This window comes from Pelophylax lessonae (assembly GCF_965119305.1).
Source record: "Pelophylax lessonae genome assembly, chromosome: 10".
NCBI lineage: Eukaryota > Metazoa > Chordata > Amphibia > Anura > Ranidae > Pelophylax > Pelophylax lessonae.
In genome coordinates this window covers 7,860,098-7,878,623 of record NC_138777.1, presented here as the reverse complement: position 1 = coordinate 7,878,623, position 18,526 = coordinate 7,860,098, and the positions used below count along the sequence as shown (strand labels likewise).

The 18,526-nt window shown below is 46.0% G+C and overlaps 1 protein-coding gene across 1 annotated transcript in view; it reads right to left on the bottom strand.

Annotated features, from left to right (window-relative positions):
• LOC309565571 (small ribosomal subunit protein uS2-like) overlaps positions 1-18,256 on the bottom strand; it is a gene marked incomplete at its 5' end in the record, with an annotated part of 47,965 nt that extends 29,709 nt beyond the window's left edge. Inside the window, one exon of the mRNA XM_082270526.1 lies at positions 18,195-18,256. Coding sequence (XP_082126652.1) covers positions 18,195-18,256 — 62 coding nt within the window. The remainder of the gene's footprint in view (positions 1-18,194) is intronic.
• Positions 18,257-18,526: the final 270 nt, after the last annotated feature.

Below are 18,526 nucleotides of genomic sequence, written 5' to 3'. Positions count from 1 at the left end.
GGGAAAAAAGTTGGATAAACCCCTTTCATCCCTCTACATGTATCTGGCTCAAACGGATATCTCTAAGGTGTCACAGCTGTATCAACTGTGGCATCAGGATGTTCCCTCACTAACAGAAGAGGACTGGGAGGAGGGTATCCAACAATCTATTCCGCTTATGATCTCAGCGAGAGACAGGTGGGTGCAACTAAAATTTCTGCATAGAGTTTATTATTTTCCTCATATACTATCAGTCATCTACTCCCTGGTTAATTCGTCCTGTCCTAAATATCGGACATTTATCCGTTTGGTTTGGTCTTGCTCTCTAATTCAGAAAAGTAGTTACTGAAGTTGGTAAGATGGGAGGTCTTATGGTACCCCTTGATCCACTGCTACTACTGCTGGATGTAATTCTCTGCAGTGGCGTCTCCAGCTTTCATTTTTAGGGGGGGGCACATGGGGGGCCAGGGACAAAAGTAGGGGGGCCAACTATAAAACGCAATTAGAAAGATAGATAGATAGATAGATAGATAGATAGATAGATAGATAGATAGATAGATAGATAGATAGATAGATAGATAGATAGATAGATAGATAGATAGATAGATAGATAGATAGATAGATAGATAGATAGATAGATAGATAGAATGCACTCCAGAGGTCTTTTTACAAATTCACCTTTGTTTTATTTGTGCAATATACAATACACTTGTTCCTTGGGGGTCCTGTCCTTGGGGAGTCCTGTCCTGTTCCTGGGGGGTCCCCCCAGGAAAGGACAGGCCCCCAAGGACAGGACCCCAAAGGAACAGGACAGGACCCCCCAAGGACAGGACCCCCCAGGAACAGGACAGGACCCCCCAGGAATAGGACCTCCCAGGAACAGGACAGGACCCCCAAGGAAAGGACAGGACCCCCCCAAGGAAAGGACCCCCCAAGGACAGGACAGGGCCCCCCAGGAACAGGAATCCCCAAGGAACAGGACAAGACCCCCAAGGACAGGAACCCCAAGAACAGGACAGGACCCCCAAGGACAGGACAGGACCCCGCAAAGACAGGACAGGACCCCCCAGGAAAGGACCCCCCAGGACAGGACCCCCAGGAACAGGACAGGACCTCCAAGGACAGGACAGGACCCCCCAGGAACAGGACCCCCCAGGAACAGGACAGGCCCCCAAGGACAGGACCCTCCAGGAACAGGACAGGACCCCCCAAGGAACAGGACAGGACCCCCCAGGAACAGGACGGGCCCCCAAGGAACGGACCCTCCAGGAACAGGACAGGACCCCCCAAGGAACAGGACAGGACCCCCAAGGAACAGGACAGGACCCCCCCCAAGGAACAGGACAGGACCCCCCCAAGGAACAGGACAGGACTCCCAAGGAACAGGACAGGACCCCCCCCCCAGAAACAGGACAGGATCCCCAAGGACAGGACCTCCCCAAAGACAGGACCCTCAGAAACAGGACAGGACCCCCCAAAGACAGGAAAGGACTGCCCAGGACAGGACCCCCAAGGACAAGACAGGACCCCCCAAGAACAGGACAGGACAGGACCCCCAATGACAGGATAGGACCCCCAAGGACAGGATAGGACCCCCAAGGACAGGACCCCCAAGGACAGGACAGGACCCCCAGGACAGGACCCCCAAGGACAGGACCCCCAAGGACAGGACCCCCCAAGGACAGGACAGGACCCCCCAAAAACAGGACAGGACCCCCCAAGACAGGACAGGACCCCCTAAGGACAGGAAAAGACCCCCCAAGGACAGGAAAAGACCCCCCAGGACAAGACAGGACCCCCCAAGGAACAGGACCCCCAAGGACCCTCAAGGACAGGACAGGACCCCCAAGGACAGGACAGGACCCCCAAGGACAGGACAAGACCCCCAAGGACAGGACAGGACCCCCCAGAAACAGAAAAGGACCCCCAAGGACAGGAAAAGACCCCCAGGACAAGACAGGACCCCCAAGGAAGGGACCCCCAAGGACAGGATAGGACCCCCAAGGAAAGGACCCCCAAGGACAGGACAGGACCCCCAAGGACAGGACAGGACCCCCAGGACAGGACCCCCAAGGACAGGACCCCCAAGGACAGGATCCCCCAAGGACAGGACCCCCCAAGGACAGGACAGGACCCCCCAAGGACAGGACAGGACCCCCCAAGAGAGGACAGGACCCCCCAAGGACAGGAAAGGACCCCCCAAGGACAGGAAAAGACCCCCCAGGACAAGACAGGACCCCCCAAGGAACAGGACCCCCAAGGACAGGACCCCCAAGGACAGGACAGGACCCCCAGGACAGGACACCCAAGGACAGGACCCCCAAGGACAGGACAGGACCCCCCAAGGACAGGACAGGACCCCCCAGAAACAGGAAAGGACCCCCCAAGGACAGGAAAGGACCCCCCAAGGACAGGAAAAGACCCCCCAGGACAAGACAGGACCCCCAAGGACAGGACCCCCAAGGACAGGACCCCCAGGACAGGACCCCCAAGGACAGGACAGGACCTCCAAGGACAGGACAGGACCCCCAAGGACAAGACCCCCAGGAACAGGACAGGACCTCCCAGGAACAGGACAGGACCCCTACTGACCTAAATGGATGTATTCAGATGATGCCGGTCCCAGCCTGCTCCATCCTCGACTCGTGTGTGCTGTGACTGTCCTCCTCTCCTCTGCTGGCGCTGACTCCCGCTTCTCCTCTTTCACACAGACACAGCGCAGGCGCCCGCTCTCCCTTTCAACGTCACCCCGCGCACCGCGCTGTCTACCGCTAGCCTGGGCGAGTGGGCGGGCCTGACACGCCTCCATGGGGAAAGCCCTCCTGCTGTGTCGCCTGGCAGTCCTTCCTCCTTTCTTCCTTTAGTACCGGTGTCGTGTCGGAACCGGCGCCTGCGGCCGTGACTTACTTAAGTTAAATTAATAGCCTAATTTTTTTGGGGGGGCACATGGGGGGGCACACTGTCATTTTGGGGGGGGGGCGTGGCTCCCTCTAGCCCTCCCCTAGTGACGCCACTGATTCTCTGACTGCCGATCACCATAATGTTTTATACGCTGTACTATGCTAGAAAGATTATGCTAGACTATGCTAGAAAGTTTCCCCAGTCTATAACAATCAAGATCCATAATTAATAGAGTTTTGCCTATCTATAAGCTCACATATATGGGCCGCAACTGTCCAAAGAAATGTACTAAAATCTGGGAGTCATGGGTCCAGGCTAGAGACTTAACATTGTGAATTTTGGTCTTCCTTTTCCCATCCTAACTTCTTCATCTCCATACTTGCCTTCTTGATGCTGCAGATGCTCTCCTGGGTACTTCCCTATTCTTTTCTATTTCTTCCCCACCATGACCTCCTTATTACCCCCCCCCCCCGGCCTCTCTCTTCTTCCCCCCCCTCCCCCCTCCTTCCTCTTTTTTCTATTCACTTTGTCCTCTCCTCCCCTATTGTTCCTCTTCCATTTTAAGGATGTCAACCTTAGGTCTACCCCTTGTTCCCTCCTTTTAGTTCCCATTCTATGATTACTGACCTGGTTTGCAGGATGGAATAGAGCACTAAGTATGATGGTTGAGCCTATGGTCACCATGGCTGACCTAGAGGGCTGACGCCATTGTCTGTAGCCATATATGCTATTAGTCTTCCTGTTTGTACTGTGATTTAACAGTTCAGACTTCTGTATAAATTATTTATCATTAGACGACTTTTGTGGTTGTACCTATGTGTGTGATAGTTGTTTATTGTTATTGAACTTTTCTTTTGTCAAAATTCAATGAACTTCACTGATAAAAAAATAAATCCTGATGTTCTGCTTGCTGCCTGGACCAATATTTTGGCTGTGCTGGCCATATCTCTTCCTGCTGCCTGTAATGACCGAGGAAGTTTTATGGACCATGTTGCTGACTGCTGCCTGGACCAATATTTTGGCTGTGCTGGCCATATCTCTGCCTGCTGCCTGTAATGATACAGGACTTTTTATAGACCATGTTTATGCCCTCTTCATGGACCAATACCTTGGCTGTGCTGACCATATCTGGACCATGTTCATGCCTGCTGCCTGAATGTCAGCCTTCTGCTTGTACTGACCCTGGCCTGCTGATGGACCATATTCATTCCTTTGGTTGTTGCTGACCACATCTCTGCCTGCTTCCTGGACCAATGCTTTTCTCTATGGACAACTACTTTACTAAAACCACAGGTAATCTTTTGTTTACTCTTTGTTCCGCTAGACTGTAAGTCCCCGTTCACACTAGGGCGACCTGTGAGGCGACCTGGTCGCCTCACAGGTCGCCGTAGGTCGCCTTCCATAGGGAAGCTGCGGACCCGTTCTAATAGGAGCGACACAAGCTGCTCCGACTTAGAAAAAGGGTCCGGAGCTTCTTTGGGGCGACCTGGAGGCGACCGTCATAGACTTCAATGTTATGAAGTCCGTGCCGGCCGCTCCGAGGTCGCAGCGCGCTGCTTCACCGCGACCTCGGAGGTCGCCCCTGGAAGTCGGATCGCCCCTGTGTGAACGGGGCCTAAAAAAGTCTTACACATGTGGTATTTCCATACTCAGGAGTAGTAGTAGAATGCATTTTTGGGGTGTAATTCTTGATATGTTCCAAAATATGTGTTAGAAATATCTATAAACTGACAACTTTGTGTAAATAAAAATACTTTTTCACTTTCTTTTCACATATTTCAAATCCTTTGCAAAAAAAAAAAAAGACCCATTATGCCTCATAGAATATACATTAGGAGGGGTTGTTTCCCAAAACATGGTTATTTTGTGGGTGTTTTTCTTTTCCTGGTGCTCCAAGCCTTCAAAAGTGTGATAGGTGGTCAGAAAATTAGATGTGTGATTTATGCCCCTAGAACACCAAAAAGGGCTCATTTGGGGGTATTTGTACTGTCCTGGCATTTTTGGGCATCAAGAAATGAGGCAGTCAGTACATCACTACATCAATGATACGTGCCATAGCTTGTAGACTCTATAACTTTCACTCCGACTTAATAATTTACACTGATTTGGTTAATTTTTTACCAAACAAATGTAGTGGTAGAAATGATAGCCTAAATTTATGAAGAAAAATTTGCAAAATATTATAATAGAAACTAAGAAAACCCCTTATTTAAATTAAAAAAAAAAAACCCAGTGGTGATTGACCACTTGCAGACCGCCTAACTGTAAATATACATAATCAGTTTGATGTTAAATACCGGGGGTTATGACTGAAGCTAGATACCATAACCCCAGTTATCTTTTTTTTTTTTTTTCCAGGTGGTCGACTTTCCCATAAAAGTGATCCCAGTAGAAGATTTGCCACAGGATCACTTTAATAAGTGGCAGGAGAGGAGCCCCCCCTCCCTGCTGGTTCCCCGGGCTTACCCTACCGACCATTTTTGCGGCAAGATGGCCACCACTCATCTCTATGTCATTGGAGGACCTGAGCGTCATCGATGTCATTTCCAGTTCTTCAGTCATGTGAACATGGTTGATTTTTTTTTTTTTTTTTAAAAAAGCAAAAGTTAAAAAAAAAAAAAACATTTCCTAATCTTTTGCTTTTAGGGGACGAGGAGAGATTTGGAGTCTATTAGACCCCAGATCTCTCCACAAAGAGGACTGCAATTGATAGCAATAAAAGTGATCATAAAAAAGTTTTTTAAAGGGACAGTGTAAAAATGAAAAAAAATAATTACAAAAATGTAAAATATTTTTTTTTTTAAAAAGTGCCCCAGTCCCTACGTGCTCTTGCACAGTAGTTAACACATAGGTAGGGCAGGCCCACGTATATAAATGGTGTTTGCACCACACATATGAGGTATTTCCGCAAACATCTGAGCAAGAGCAATAATTCTATCACTAAACCTCCTCTGTAACTCTAAACTGGTAACTTGTAGAAGTTCTTGAAATGTCGCCTATGAAGATTTTTAACCACTTTACGTCCGCTCACAGTAATACTACTGCGGCAGAGTGGCTCGTTATCGTCTGACGACGTAGTATTAACCTCGTCAGACACTACCCCTTCTGGGCGGCGCTTGCGCGCCGCCGGAGGCTCGCTCCCGCTGTTTTCATTCACAGCGGGAGTCGGGCCAGGGGAGGAGCAGCGGCGATCGCCGCTGCTCTGCCCCGATCGCCGGGGATCTAGTGTGGAGATCCGCCCGCCTGTGTAAACACAAGCGGACGGATCTCCATAGTGACAGGGAGTGACAGATCGGACTGTTCAGCATAGCTGGACATGCGATCTGTCCCTGACTCACTCAGTCCCCTCCCCCCCTACACGTCAGTAAGCACCAGGCATACATTAACCCCTCCCTCTCCAATAAAATTAACCCCTTCCCTGCCAGTGTCATTTTTACAGTAACAGTGCATATATATAGCACTGATTACTGCAGTAATGTCACTGGTACCCCCAAAAGTGTCAAAAATGTCAGTCAAGGGTCCGATCTGTCCGCCGCAATGTCGCAGTCCCACAAAAAAAATTGCAGATCGCCGCCATTACGCGTTAAAAAAAACCACCAAAAATGACAGAAATCTTTCCCTTTGTTAGTAAACGCAATAACTTTTGCGCAAACCAATCAAAATACGCTTATTGCGATTTTTTTTACCAAACATAGGTAGCAGAAAACAAATTGGCCAAAATTTTTTTAAAAAATTGGTTTTTACATCTTTTTTGGGGGGAATTTCATATAAAAAAAATGTTAAAAATATTGTTATTTTTTCAAAATAAACGCTCTTTTTTTGTTTATAGCGCAAAAAGTAAAAATCGCACAGGTGATCAAATACCACCAAAAGAAAGCTCTGTTTGTGGGAAAAAAAGGACGTAAATTTCGTTTGGGTACGGCGTCGCACGACCGCGCAATTGTCAGTTGAAGTCGCACAGCGCCGAATCGCAAAAAGTGGCCTGGACGGAAGACAGCAAAATCCTCCGGTGGTAAAGTGGTTAAGTACCATAGTTTGGCACCATTCCACAAGTGCACACAATTTTAAAGCATTACATGTTAGGTATCCAGTATTTATTTAGTGTAACATCATCTTTTATATTATACAAAGAAAATTGGGGTATATATTATGTTTTTTTTTTTAAATTCATTAAAGTTTATTTTTTCCCAAAAAATTGCGTTAGAAAAAACGCTGCGCAAAAAAACGTGTGACATAAAAAATTTAAATTTCTCTATGGTCTCTGCTAAAAAACAAAAAATATTGTTTGGGGGTTCTAAGTAATTGTCTAGCAAAAAAATTCAGGTTAAATACCACCAAAAGAATGCTCTATCTGTCTCCAAAAAAAATGATAAAAATGTTGTTTGCCTAATTTTCATTCAAAGTGTGACAACACTGAAAGCTGAAAATTGGCCTTGGCAGGAAATGGGTAAATGTGCTCGGTATTGAAGTCTTGGTTAATAATGCCCTGATCATACTTCTTGTTTTTTTTTTATTTCCTCGAAATTATGGAATCCCTTCATGCTATTAGTATACATGCACAACTTTATATTGATCCATATTGATATGAGAACTCAAAAATACATTTTCAGCACGCATAAGACAAATATGTACCAATTCTTCTAAGTTACTAATGTAGCCCTGCTCCCAGGGGAGTGGCTTAACACAGGCATATCCTCCTCACTTCGTTGACCCTGAACGATCTCCAACCCACCTGACACTATTGGTTCCATCATGGTAAATAATCAAGACCACAAGAAAAATGCAATAAAGAATCAAATTTACTGATCTTTGACTTGAGTTTAGTAAAAGGTACAAACAAGGTCAATGGACCAATTAATTAAGAACATCAATGACAATATAGATCCTGAATCCCCAACCTGTAACTTAAGTAGGGTTCAGCACTCAGGATCAAAGATACAATCCTCACATATATACATATATGTATACCTATAAATGCTAGAGGATTAATACCTTATATTACGGTAAATACACTATGTTTTAATGTGAAAGAGAGTGACCGCAAATTAAGGTTGACAGTACTTAAAGAATAACTTTACCATTAAAGAGGAAGTAAACCCTCCTCTGACACTTTTACCTATAGGTAAGCCTATGATAAAGCTTACCTATAGGTACTGTAAATAGCTCCTAAACATGTACCGTTTAGGAGATATTTACCTTACATGCAGCCAGTGACGTCACTGGCGCATGCGCTCTGAAGGAACGTCCGCTGGTGCCGTTCCTTCAGAGCCCCGTGCCATGACGTAATCGCGGGTCCGGCCAATCAGATGGCCGGATGCAGTGATCCCGGAATACAGGTGACTGAACATGTCGCCCGTCATACAGGTAAGCGGGCGGCACGGCGGGGGCTCGTTCTAAGGTAAGTATTTCATAATGAGCTAGTATGAGATGCATACTAGCTCATTATGTGTTTCTCTTTCAGGTTGTAAAAGAAAAAAAAAATTGTTAAATGAGTTTACAACCTCTTTAACCACTTTACCACCGGAGGATTTTGCTGTCTTACGTCCGGGCCACTTTTTGCGATTCGGCATTGTGTGACTTTAACTGACAATTGCGTGGTCGTGCGACACCGTACCCAAACGAAATTTACGTCCTTTTTTTCCCACAAACAGAGCTTTCTTTTGGTGGTATTTGATCCCCTGTGCGATTTTTACTTTTTGCGCTATAAACAAAAAAATAGCGTAAATTTTGAAAAAATAACAATATTTTTCACATTTTTTTATATGAAATTCCCCCCCAAAAAAATGTAAAAATCAAATTTTTTTTAATTTTTTGGCCAATTTGTTTTCTGCTACCTATGTTTGGTAAAAAAAATCACAATAAACGTATTTTGATTGGTTTGCGCAAAAGTTATTGCGTTTAATAACTAAGGGAAAGATTTCTGTCATTTTTGGTGGGTTTTTTTAACGAGTAATGGCGTCGATCTGCGTTTTTTTTTTGCGGGACTGCGACATTGCGGCGGACAGATCGGACCCTTGACTGACATTTTTGACACTTTTGGGGGTACCAGTGACATTACTGCAGTAATCAGTGCTATACATATGCACTGTTACTGTAAAAATGACACTGGCAGGGGAGGGGTTCATTTTATTGGAGAGGGAGGGGTTAATGTATGCCTGGTGCTTACTGACGTGTGTGGGGGGAGGTGACTGAGTGACACAAGGACAGATCGAGGGTTCAGCTATGCTGAACCCTGCAATCTGACCCTGCCTGTCACTTAGGAGATCCGCCCGCTTGTGTTTACACAAGCGGGCGGATCTCCACACTCGATTCCCCGACGATCGGGGAAGAGCAACGGCGATCGCTGCTGCTCCTCCCCTGGCCCAACTCCCGCTGTGACTGAACACAGCGGGAGCGAGCCTCCGGCGGCGCGAGCGCGCCACCGAGAGAGGGGAATGTCTGGTGACGTAGGTCTACGTCGCCAGACGATAACGAGCCACTGTGCCGCAGTAGCAGCACAGTGAGCAGTGGGCAAGTGGTTAATAACTCTTTAGCAAGAATATTATGTCTGTACTAGATAACTATCAGAGTGCACTCTGTATACTAACGGGGGCCCCCTTTATGCTGAATTGCAAGAGTCTCCTGGATGAGTGAGGCCTCACTAGTCTTCACCAGCAAGGGATCCTCAGCCAATCCAAAGAAAGTAATTGTAATCCACAGTAAAGGTAACTAATGAACTGTAATCCCCAAGAAACAACCAGCAATTGTAATCCAAAACTGATGAAAGAGAATATAGGTTTCCGGTGCTCCACAATAGGCAGTCAGCCTAACACTGTAAGAAGGCTTGAGGCCTTTTCCGGCTGCCATGCACTATGTGGAACTACAGTGTCCTGTGGCAAATGAATAGGGCCCATCTGCTAAACAGCTCTGCAGTCCCACCCTGGCTCAATCTAGGTGTATGACAAAAGTTTCCACTACGTCTCTCTCACTCAATGTCCCGAACTCCGCTCCGCAGTCTCCTTCAGTGAGGTTCCGCTCCCCTTGGCAACTCTCACGGCCTCTCAGGGCATCCTTCCGCTCGGTCACACTACCGAGATCCTTCCACGCACACCGCTCGCTCCGACTCCGGTGTCCTCTACCAAGCCTCTGGCCTACTCCTCTGTGTTCCGCAGCAGCTGTTCCCCTTCCTCACAGCACGTTGTCCTCGAGGCAAGAGATCGAGGGTTCGTCCCGGCCCCCTTTGTAAAGACACTCTCAGCAGACTCCATGACTCATATTGCTCCCTGGGAGAAGAGTCTAATTACAAGGCAGTCTATGGTCCTTACATCTCCCATAATTCACAAGTCCACACTTCTGCAAAACTTTAATAACAAAACAACAGTCTAAACAATACTAACCTTGAGACCCGGCTACACTAATAAACTACTCAATGGATGCCTATGAAGTTTTAATAAGAGACAGATAGCCTGAAAGGAAACAACTTCTGCCGGTCTCTATTTAGAAAATCCAATGTGTGCTGGAAATAAATCTATTCACTATAAATATTCTTTCTCATTTTTCTAATTTGTTTTGCAGTCCTGAGCCACAATTTTATAAAAATCTGTTGACTTTCTTTTTTGCCATTGATGAAATTAACAAGAACCCTACAATGTTACCAAATATTACTCTTGGATATCACCTATATGACTCCTGTGCGGAAACCAGGAAGGCATTAAAAAACACATTGCAGATTTTATCTGGACCGGGAAAGATGGTTCCAAATTACTCTTGCAGGGAACGTAAAAAAATTCTGGGCTTCATTGGAGACCAGAGCTCTGCAACCACTGCATCTATGGCACAGATATTGGCTTTTTATCAGTATGCACAGGTGAGTAAAACCTTTTTTATTTTAGAATTGAAGCTGACTCCGTTTATATTGTGAGCAGGTTCAAGTCTAATTTGGGTTCTTCTGTAGTTATTTATTTTTATATCTTTTACAAAAACGTGATTATCAGCATGTTCTCTCTTGGCCTGATAGTTATCATGGGGGTTAGTGTGTGACGTGTCGTTGCCATCGCTAATTTAAAAAAAAAAATCATCTGCTCATGGGCGTCCGCAAGGGAGGGCAAGGGAGGGCGAGTGCCCCCCCCCCCCTGGAATGCCTGGAATGCAAACCTCCGTGTGCCGATCAGATCGTATTTGCCATCAGCCTGACAGTCTATGGATGCAAGCTTGCAGTACCTTTTCTCTCCATTAGTAGCCGCTGTACAGAAGGGGGAGTGGGTGGGACGTTTTCTCACAGGCATCAGCTTCTGAATATCTATTGCTTGTGTGCACGGGTGGGCTGCTGAAAAACCCCAGGTCTGCCTCAGCATGTACTCCTGCCATAATAGGAGAATGAGGAAGAAGATGGTGTGAAGCTACTGTAACTGCACAAACAATGGGGAGGAGGTTCTAGGAGTTATAATGAGGGAAGGGGGGCACATTTTCAGGCAGTGTTTTGCTGGGGGGCAATGGAGGCAGTGCCTTGTCCATTCAATCTTAGAAGGTGATCCCTGATGACTGGACATTCACCCTCTTATTGCTGGCAGATGAGTTGGAAATGTGTGATCAACCCTTTGCTACAAGATCTGTGTGTTGGAAGTCATGATTATTAACCATTTCATTGCTAGCAGATCCCTCTTGGAAATGCAGATTTACCTCTTTTATAGCTAGAATAAAGAGATAATCATGCATTTCTACCAGGGCTCAGCCATCAAAGAAAGGGTTAATCATGTGCTTCCATCAGAGATCTGACAGCAAAGAAATAATTATGTTCAGCCACCAGGCCAGCAAGGATCTGCTGGCAATAAAAAGGTTAATCATGTCCAGAGGCGTAACTAGAACCTTCAGGGCCCTGATGCAAGAAACCATGAAGGGCCCCCCAGACCCCTAGCCGGGGCCCTTACCTTCAAGCCCAGGGCTCTTCCCACTAATCCTGGGGCTCTTTACACTTGTCGCATGGCCTTTTATTACAGTCCCGCAGCAGGATTCTTTCACAAGTTCTGCAGTGGGCCCCCTTCCTGCAATCTTGTGGGCCCCCTTCCTGCAATCTTGGGGCCTCCCCACAGTGGTGCAATGCCAGGGTCTGGTCGCAAGTGTGACCTTTGCGATCCTGGAAGTTCACCCACTGGTTTGCTACCGGGCCCCCTGGAGCATGGGGCCCGGTAGCGATTGCAACCCCTGCAACCCCTGTAGTTACGCCCCTGATCATGTCTCTAGCCACCAGGGATCTTACTAACCTAAGATCCCTGGTGGCTAGAGCCACGATTAGCCCTTTTATTGCCAGCAGATCCCTGGTGGCTGGACATAATTAACAATTTCATTGCTGTCAGATCCCTGGTGGAAGCACATGATTAGCCTTCTTGTGTAGCCACGCCTATATTCAATGAATGCCCTGCCCCTCATTAAAGTAATGCTCCGCCCACATCAGCTTTCTGGACACAAACTTTTTTTAACCACTTAAGCCCCGGAAGATTTTACCCCCTTCCTGACCAGGGGGTATTTTGCAATTCGGCGCTGCGTGACTTTAACGGACAATTGCGCGGTCATGCGACGCTGTATCTAAACGAATTTGGCGTCCTTTTTTTCCCACAAACAGAGCTTTCTTTTGGTGGTATTTGATCACCTGTGCGATTTTTTGATCATGCGCTATAATCAAAAAAAGAGCGTCAATTTTGCAAAAATAGCAATATTTTTCACATTTTTTTATATGAAATTCCCCCCCAAAAAAATGTAAAAATCAAAATTTTTTAACATTTTCGGCCAATTTGTTTGATGCTACCTATGTTTGGTAAAAAAAATCGCGAAAAGCGTATTTTGATTGGTTTGCGCAAAAGTTATCGCGTTTACTAACAAAGGGAAAGATTTTTGTCATTTTTGTTGTTTTTTTTTTTAACGCGTAATGGCGGCGATCTGCGATTTTTTTGCACTGTTACTGTAAAAATACACTGGCAGTGAAGGGGTTAACTTTTTTTGAGAGGGAGGGGCTATGTGTGTCCCTAGGGGCGTGATTCTAACTGTGATTGGCTGTGGCTTGAGATGTATGAACAGTGATCAAAAACGGTTCTACATAGTAGAACCATATGATCATCATTCACACACCGGGGAGAATGACAGGCGGCTTGTTTACATTAGCCGCCTGACTTTCTCCCTCTCCCGCGCCGATCGCAGAGTGACCGGCGGACATCGGGTCCGCCGGTCACACGCGCGGGGGGGTCCGTGACCACGCGGGAGGGGGAGCGCGCCTCTGGCGGCGCGCGCTCGCTCCCAAAACCCTCACAGGCTAGCGACGTAGCCCTACGTCACTTTGCCTGTGAGGGGCTGACCGCCGACGTAGATAGTCGTGCGGCGGTTGGCAAGTGGTTAAATGTTGGCAACTATGGGATGGCCGCCTCACCAAGTGATTTGCCGGCTCCCTCCTCTCTCTGTGTCCTCTCCCCTTCTGACAGCTGGCCCTGTTGTACCGGGCCTGCTGCCACCAGCTACACAGCGGGGCCCAGGCAGCATTACATTTCCATACTGCTTTAAAAAAACATAAAGACTTGCCAAATGTCTCCCTGCTCCTACTTTTTTGGAGGGGGATATTACATTTTCTTGGGCCCCATCAGGTCAACAGAGGGGCCCAGGAGATGAGTGCAGTGGAGGGACTATTTCTTCATTTTCGGGGTGCATGTACATTATGCTACCCCCCTATTCAATTAGTCCCGGCCGGCTGAGTGATACTATGAATCTCCGCCTGGCTTTCGGCTCCCGTCCTCAGGTACTGAGATGTGAGGAGGCAGACAGCTGACAGGGAACAGTAGGAGGAGCGCATAGCTGCAATGGACACAGTGAGTGAAGAATAGAGCATTGAATCCTCACTGTGTTCTATTATTTTGCTTACAGGAGGTTATCATCATTGTAATTAGCATTATAATAATCCCACAGTAAGCACAGCAGGATATCATCAGCATTACAATAAGCCACACATCATGGCTCGCTGTCACATTACTTTTGGGTGTGGACTTTGTTATGGCTGTACTGTGTTACAATCTGTAACACAGTACAGCCATGAGTTAACAAAGTCAGTATCTAACAGCCATGATAAAGCAGCTGCTTACTGTGTTGCCTGTGTGATTATTGTAATGCTGATGATCATAAGACACAGTGAGTTGCTACTTTACACTTCATTTGGGGGAGCAGTTAAGTTGCAGCAGAGCTGTATTTTTACCACCCCCAAACCAATCCCAAATTGTACGTCGCTGAAAAGGAAGGGTGATACTCAGTCATCATTGCAGCAATGATCAAGATATCATTTTTTTTTTATTAGCCCCAGCAATTCTGCACAAAGTAAAAGTAATCCTAGTGGCTAAGAAGCCACTGGATTCCTTTTTACAGGCAGTGGAAAGGGGTCCCACCACAGCCTTTACTGCCATTAGGATGTGACTAGTAGCATGTGATTCTTCCCACTGTGTGACATCAGAACCCGGAAGTGATGAGAATTTGGTTACTTCCAGTTTCGATCCCATGTAAATAAGCCGTTATCGGCTTGAACAAGCATCTGATCAAACCAATCTTGGTTTGATCATATAGTTTGGAGGCCAGAGGACAGATATGGGGTCTAAATAACCCAAGATCTACAAGTTAGTGATATCTGGCAAACTTGGTCGCAGTGGTATGAACAGTCAGGGCAATCTCCAGTTACAACTGATACTTGTTACACCTGATGACCACTTATGTAGAGAATTTAATTGTCTCATTTACTTCATAGATTGCAACACTAGATGACCATGTTAGTGGCTTATATGACTTATATACATAGTTACATAGTTAATGAGGTTGAAAAAAGACACCAGTCCATCCAGTTCAACCTATGATGTGTGTGTGTGTTTGCTGTTAACCGTACATTGTATACCGCTGTATGTTGTACATTGTATACCCCTGTATGTTGTACATTGTATACCCCTGTATGTTGTACATTGTATACCCCTGTATGTTATACATTGTATACCCCCTGTATGTTGTACATTGTATACTCCTGTATGTTGTACATTGTATACCCCTGTATGTTGTACATTGTATACCCCTGTATGTTGTACATTGTATACCCCTGTATGTTGTACATTGTATACCCCTGTATGTTGTACATTGTATACCCCTGTATGTTGTGGTCTTTAAGGTGCCCATCTAATAGTTTTTTGAAACTATCAATGCTCCCTGCTGATACGACTGTTTGCGGAAGAGAATTCCACATCCTTACCGCTCTTACAATGAAGAACCCCCTGCGTATTTTAAGGTTAAACCGCCTTTCCTCCAGTCTTAGTGAGTGGCCACGTGTCTTCTTATTGTATTTCCTTTCTCTGAATAGGTTTTTCCATATGCTAGGGCTGCCAGTACAGTATTTGTACACTGATTTCATATCCCCCCTCAGTCGTCTCTTCTCCACAGAGAAAAGGTTCAGTGCTTGTAGTCTTTCCTCATAGCTGATGCCCTCCATTCCCCTAATTATTTTTGTTGCCCTTCTCTGGACTTTCTCCAGTTCCAGCACATCCTTCCTGAGGACCGGTGCCCAGAACTGGACAGCATACTCCAGATGTGGCCGGACCAGAGTCTTGTAAAGTGGGAGAGTAAACTCTTTATTTCTGGAGTGAATCCCCTTTTTTATACATCCCAGTATTCTGTTGGCTTTGCTTGCAGCAGCTTGGCATTGCATGCCACTGCCAAGCCTGTTGTCTACCAGTACCCCCAGGTCCTTTTCCATCTTAGATTCACCCAGAGGTTCTCTCCCTAGTGAGTAGCTTGCTTTCTGTTTTCTGGCACCCAAGTGCATTACTTTACATTTATCAACATTAAACCTCATCTGCCATGTAGTTGCCCACCCCATAATTTTGTTCAGGTCCGCTTGTAAGGTTTCCACATCCTGCCCGGAAGATATTGGCCTGCTTAGTTTAGTATCATCTGCAAATACAGAGATTGTACTAGATATCCCCTCCTCTAGATCATTTATGAATAAATTAAACAGAATTGGCCCCAGGACAGAACCCTGGGGGACCCCGCTTTCCACACCTGCCCAATCTGAGTACTCGTCTGACACCCGTCCTCTGACTATCCTACACTGGAGTGGACCCACTCAGGTCAGACCCCTAGACACAATCCCCTGTACTCACTATACTGTTTTCAAGGGTTTCTAGTGTCTCTACCCCTCCAGTCAGCTCTCCTGCACCTCTGGGTTCAGTTCCTTCCCTCTGGTCCCCATGCCAACAACGCAGAGGAGGAGGTCGCTGCCACCCTCCCTCCGGGACTCTGCTCAACAGCCAAAGACCCCGCAGCACATGTGCTCTTGGCTTATATACAACTCCCCAGAATGCACCGAGACAGCCAGTCTCTGCCAATTGCTGGGGCTGTATCAAAGCCTGTGTGCCCATTGGTCAGGTTTTCTCCACTGTCTAATATGCCTCCCTATTGGACCAGTGTGAAACACTCTCTAGAACAGATGAATCACACACTGAGCACTATAAGCAGATCTAACTCACAGATCCCGCTCTCTGGTAGGCAGAAAGCAATATAGATTTACCTGCTGCTCCTCTGATAGGCAGACAGAGCCAAAAACTAAACTCTCTCACTAGCACCTACCTACAGAAAGATAAAAAAAAACCAAAACACTATTTAAAGAGAATGTACTTCCATCAAAGTTACAAAGCACCTTTCCTGCTCATATATCTCGTATTGGTGGTCAGTGATTTATCTGCAAACATTTGTTCAGCATTAGGGAAACTAGTTTTGGTTTTGGTCAGTTATAAAGAAAAAGCTCTGTCTGTCCATCCGCTCATCTGTCTTTTCCACTAGTATCTCTTTCTGTCTTAATAGCTGTAGCTACAGTATTGTTCGTCTTGCTTCACTACTTATGTTGATCCCATTATCTCATATCTATCTATCTTTTTGGGGTTCCCTGTTCAAGTAATGTCTACAAACAAACATTCATCCACTTTGCATCAGGTTTCTCAAACCGCTTTATGTGATAATGACTAAGCCCCTCCCCTTCATGACATTGTCAAAAAGGGGCGGAGCATGAGTGACCTTAACCACTTCCGCACTGCTCACTAGAGCACTACTGCGGCAAAGTGGCTCTATAACGTCTGGCGACGTAGACCTACGTCGCCAGACACTCCCCTTCTTTCAGCGGCGCTCGCTCCCGCTGTATTCAGTCACAGCGGGAGTCGGGCCAGGGGAGGAGCGGCGGCGATCGCCGCTGCTCTTCCCCGATCGTCGGGGAATCGAGTCTGGAGATCCGCCCGCTTGTGTAAACAAAGCGGGCGGATCTCCCAAGTGACATGCAGGGTCATATTGCAGGGTTCAGCATAGCTGAACCTGCGATCTGTCCCTGTGTCACTCAGTCACCTCCCCCCACACACGTCAGTAAGCACCAGGCATACATTAACCCCTCCCTCTCCAATAAAATTAACCCCTTCCCTGCCAGTGTCATTTTTACAGTAACAGTGCATATGTATAGCACTGATTACTGTAGTAATGTCACTGGTACCCCCAAAAGTGTCAAAAATGTCAGTCAAGGGTCCGATCTGTCCGCCGAAATGTCGCAGTCCCGCAAAAAAAATTGCAGATCGCTGCCATTACTCGTTAAAAAAAAAACACCAAAAATGACAGAAATCTTTCCCTTAGTTAGTAAACGCAATAACGTTTGCGCAAACCAATCAAAATACGCTTATTGTGATTTTTTTTTACCAAACATAGGTAGCAGAAAACAAATTAGCCAAAAATTTTAAAAAATTTTGATTTTTAAATTATTTTGGGGAATTTCATATAAAAAAATGTGAAAAATATTGTTATTTTTGCAAAATTATCGCTCTTTTTTTGATTATAGCGCATGATCAAAAAATCGCACAGGTGATCAAATACCCCCAAAAGAAAGCTCTATTTGTGGGAAAAAAAGAACAAACATTTCATTTGGGTACGGCGTTGCATGACCGCACAATTGTCAGTTAAATTCGCACAGTGCCGAATCGCAAAAAGTGGCCCAGACGTAAGACAGCAAAATCCTCCGGTGGTAAAGTGGTTAAAATGACGCCCCCCCCCTCCTGAAAAAAGTTCTGCGGATGCCCATGCATCTGCTGAAAACCGAAATGTAAAGTTTGACCAGACAGGTCCACCATGTTTTTGTGTTATCGTGCTACTTTTTAGCATTGTCAATTCATGTTTTATAGATCAGTTATGGTGCAACAGGTCCATCACTGAAAGACAGGAGGGTTTTCCCAACCTTGTTCCGGATGGTACAAAATTATTTTGTAATTTATTCTAACTTGGCTCAAATGCTGAAGTACTTTGGATGGAACTGGATAGGAATTATTAGATCTGATGATGACGACGGGAGAGAAGAGCTCATGGTTTTGAGGAAAGTCGCGATTTTCTATAAAATTTGCATTATGTTTGATTTTCACATCAATGGCCACAACTCCCAAAATACCGTATTGGATGAAAACGCACATTCTATTAAACAAGTGTCTGTCAATGTCATTGTACTTTGTGGGACAGTGTTTGATTTTGAGATTGACATTTTACATTTTATAAGAGGTTATATAGATGACAGAACCGTCATCCTCACCCCTACTTGGGCAACAAGCATTGTCCTCATTAATAAACACCCAGAAATATT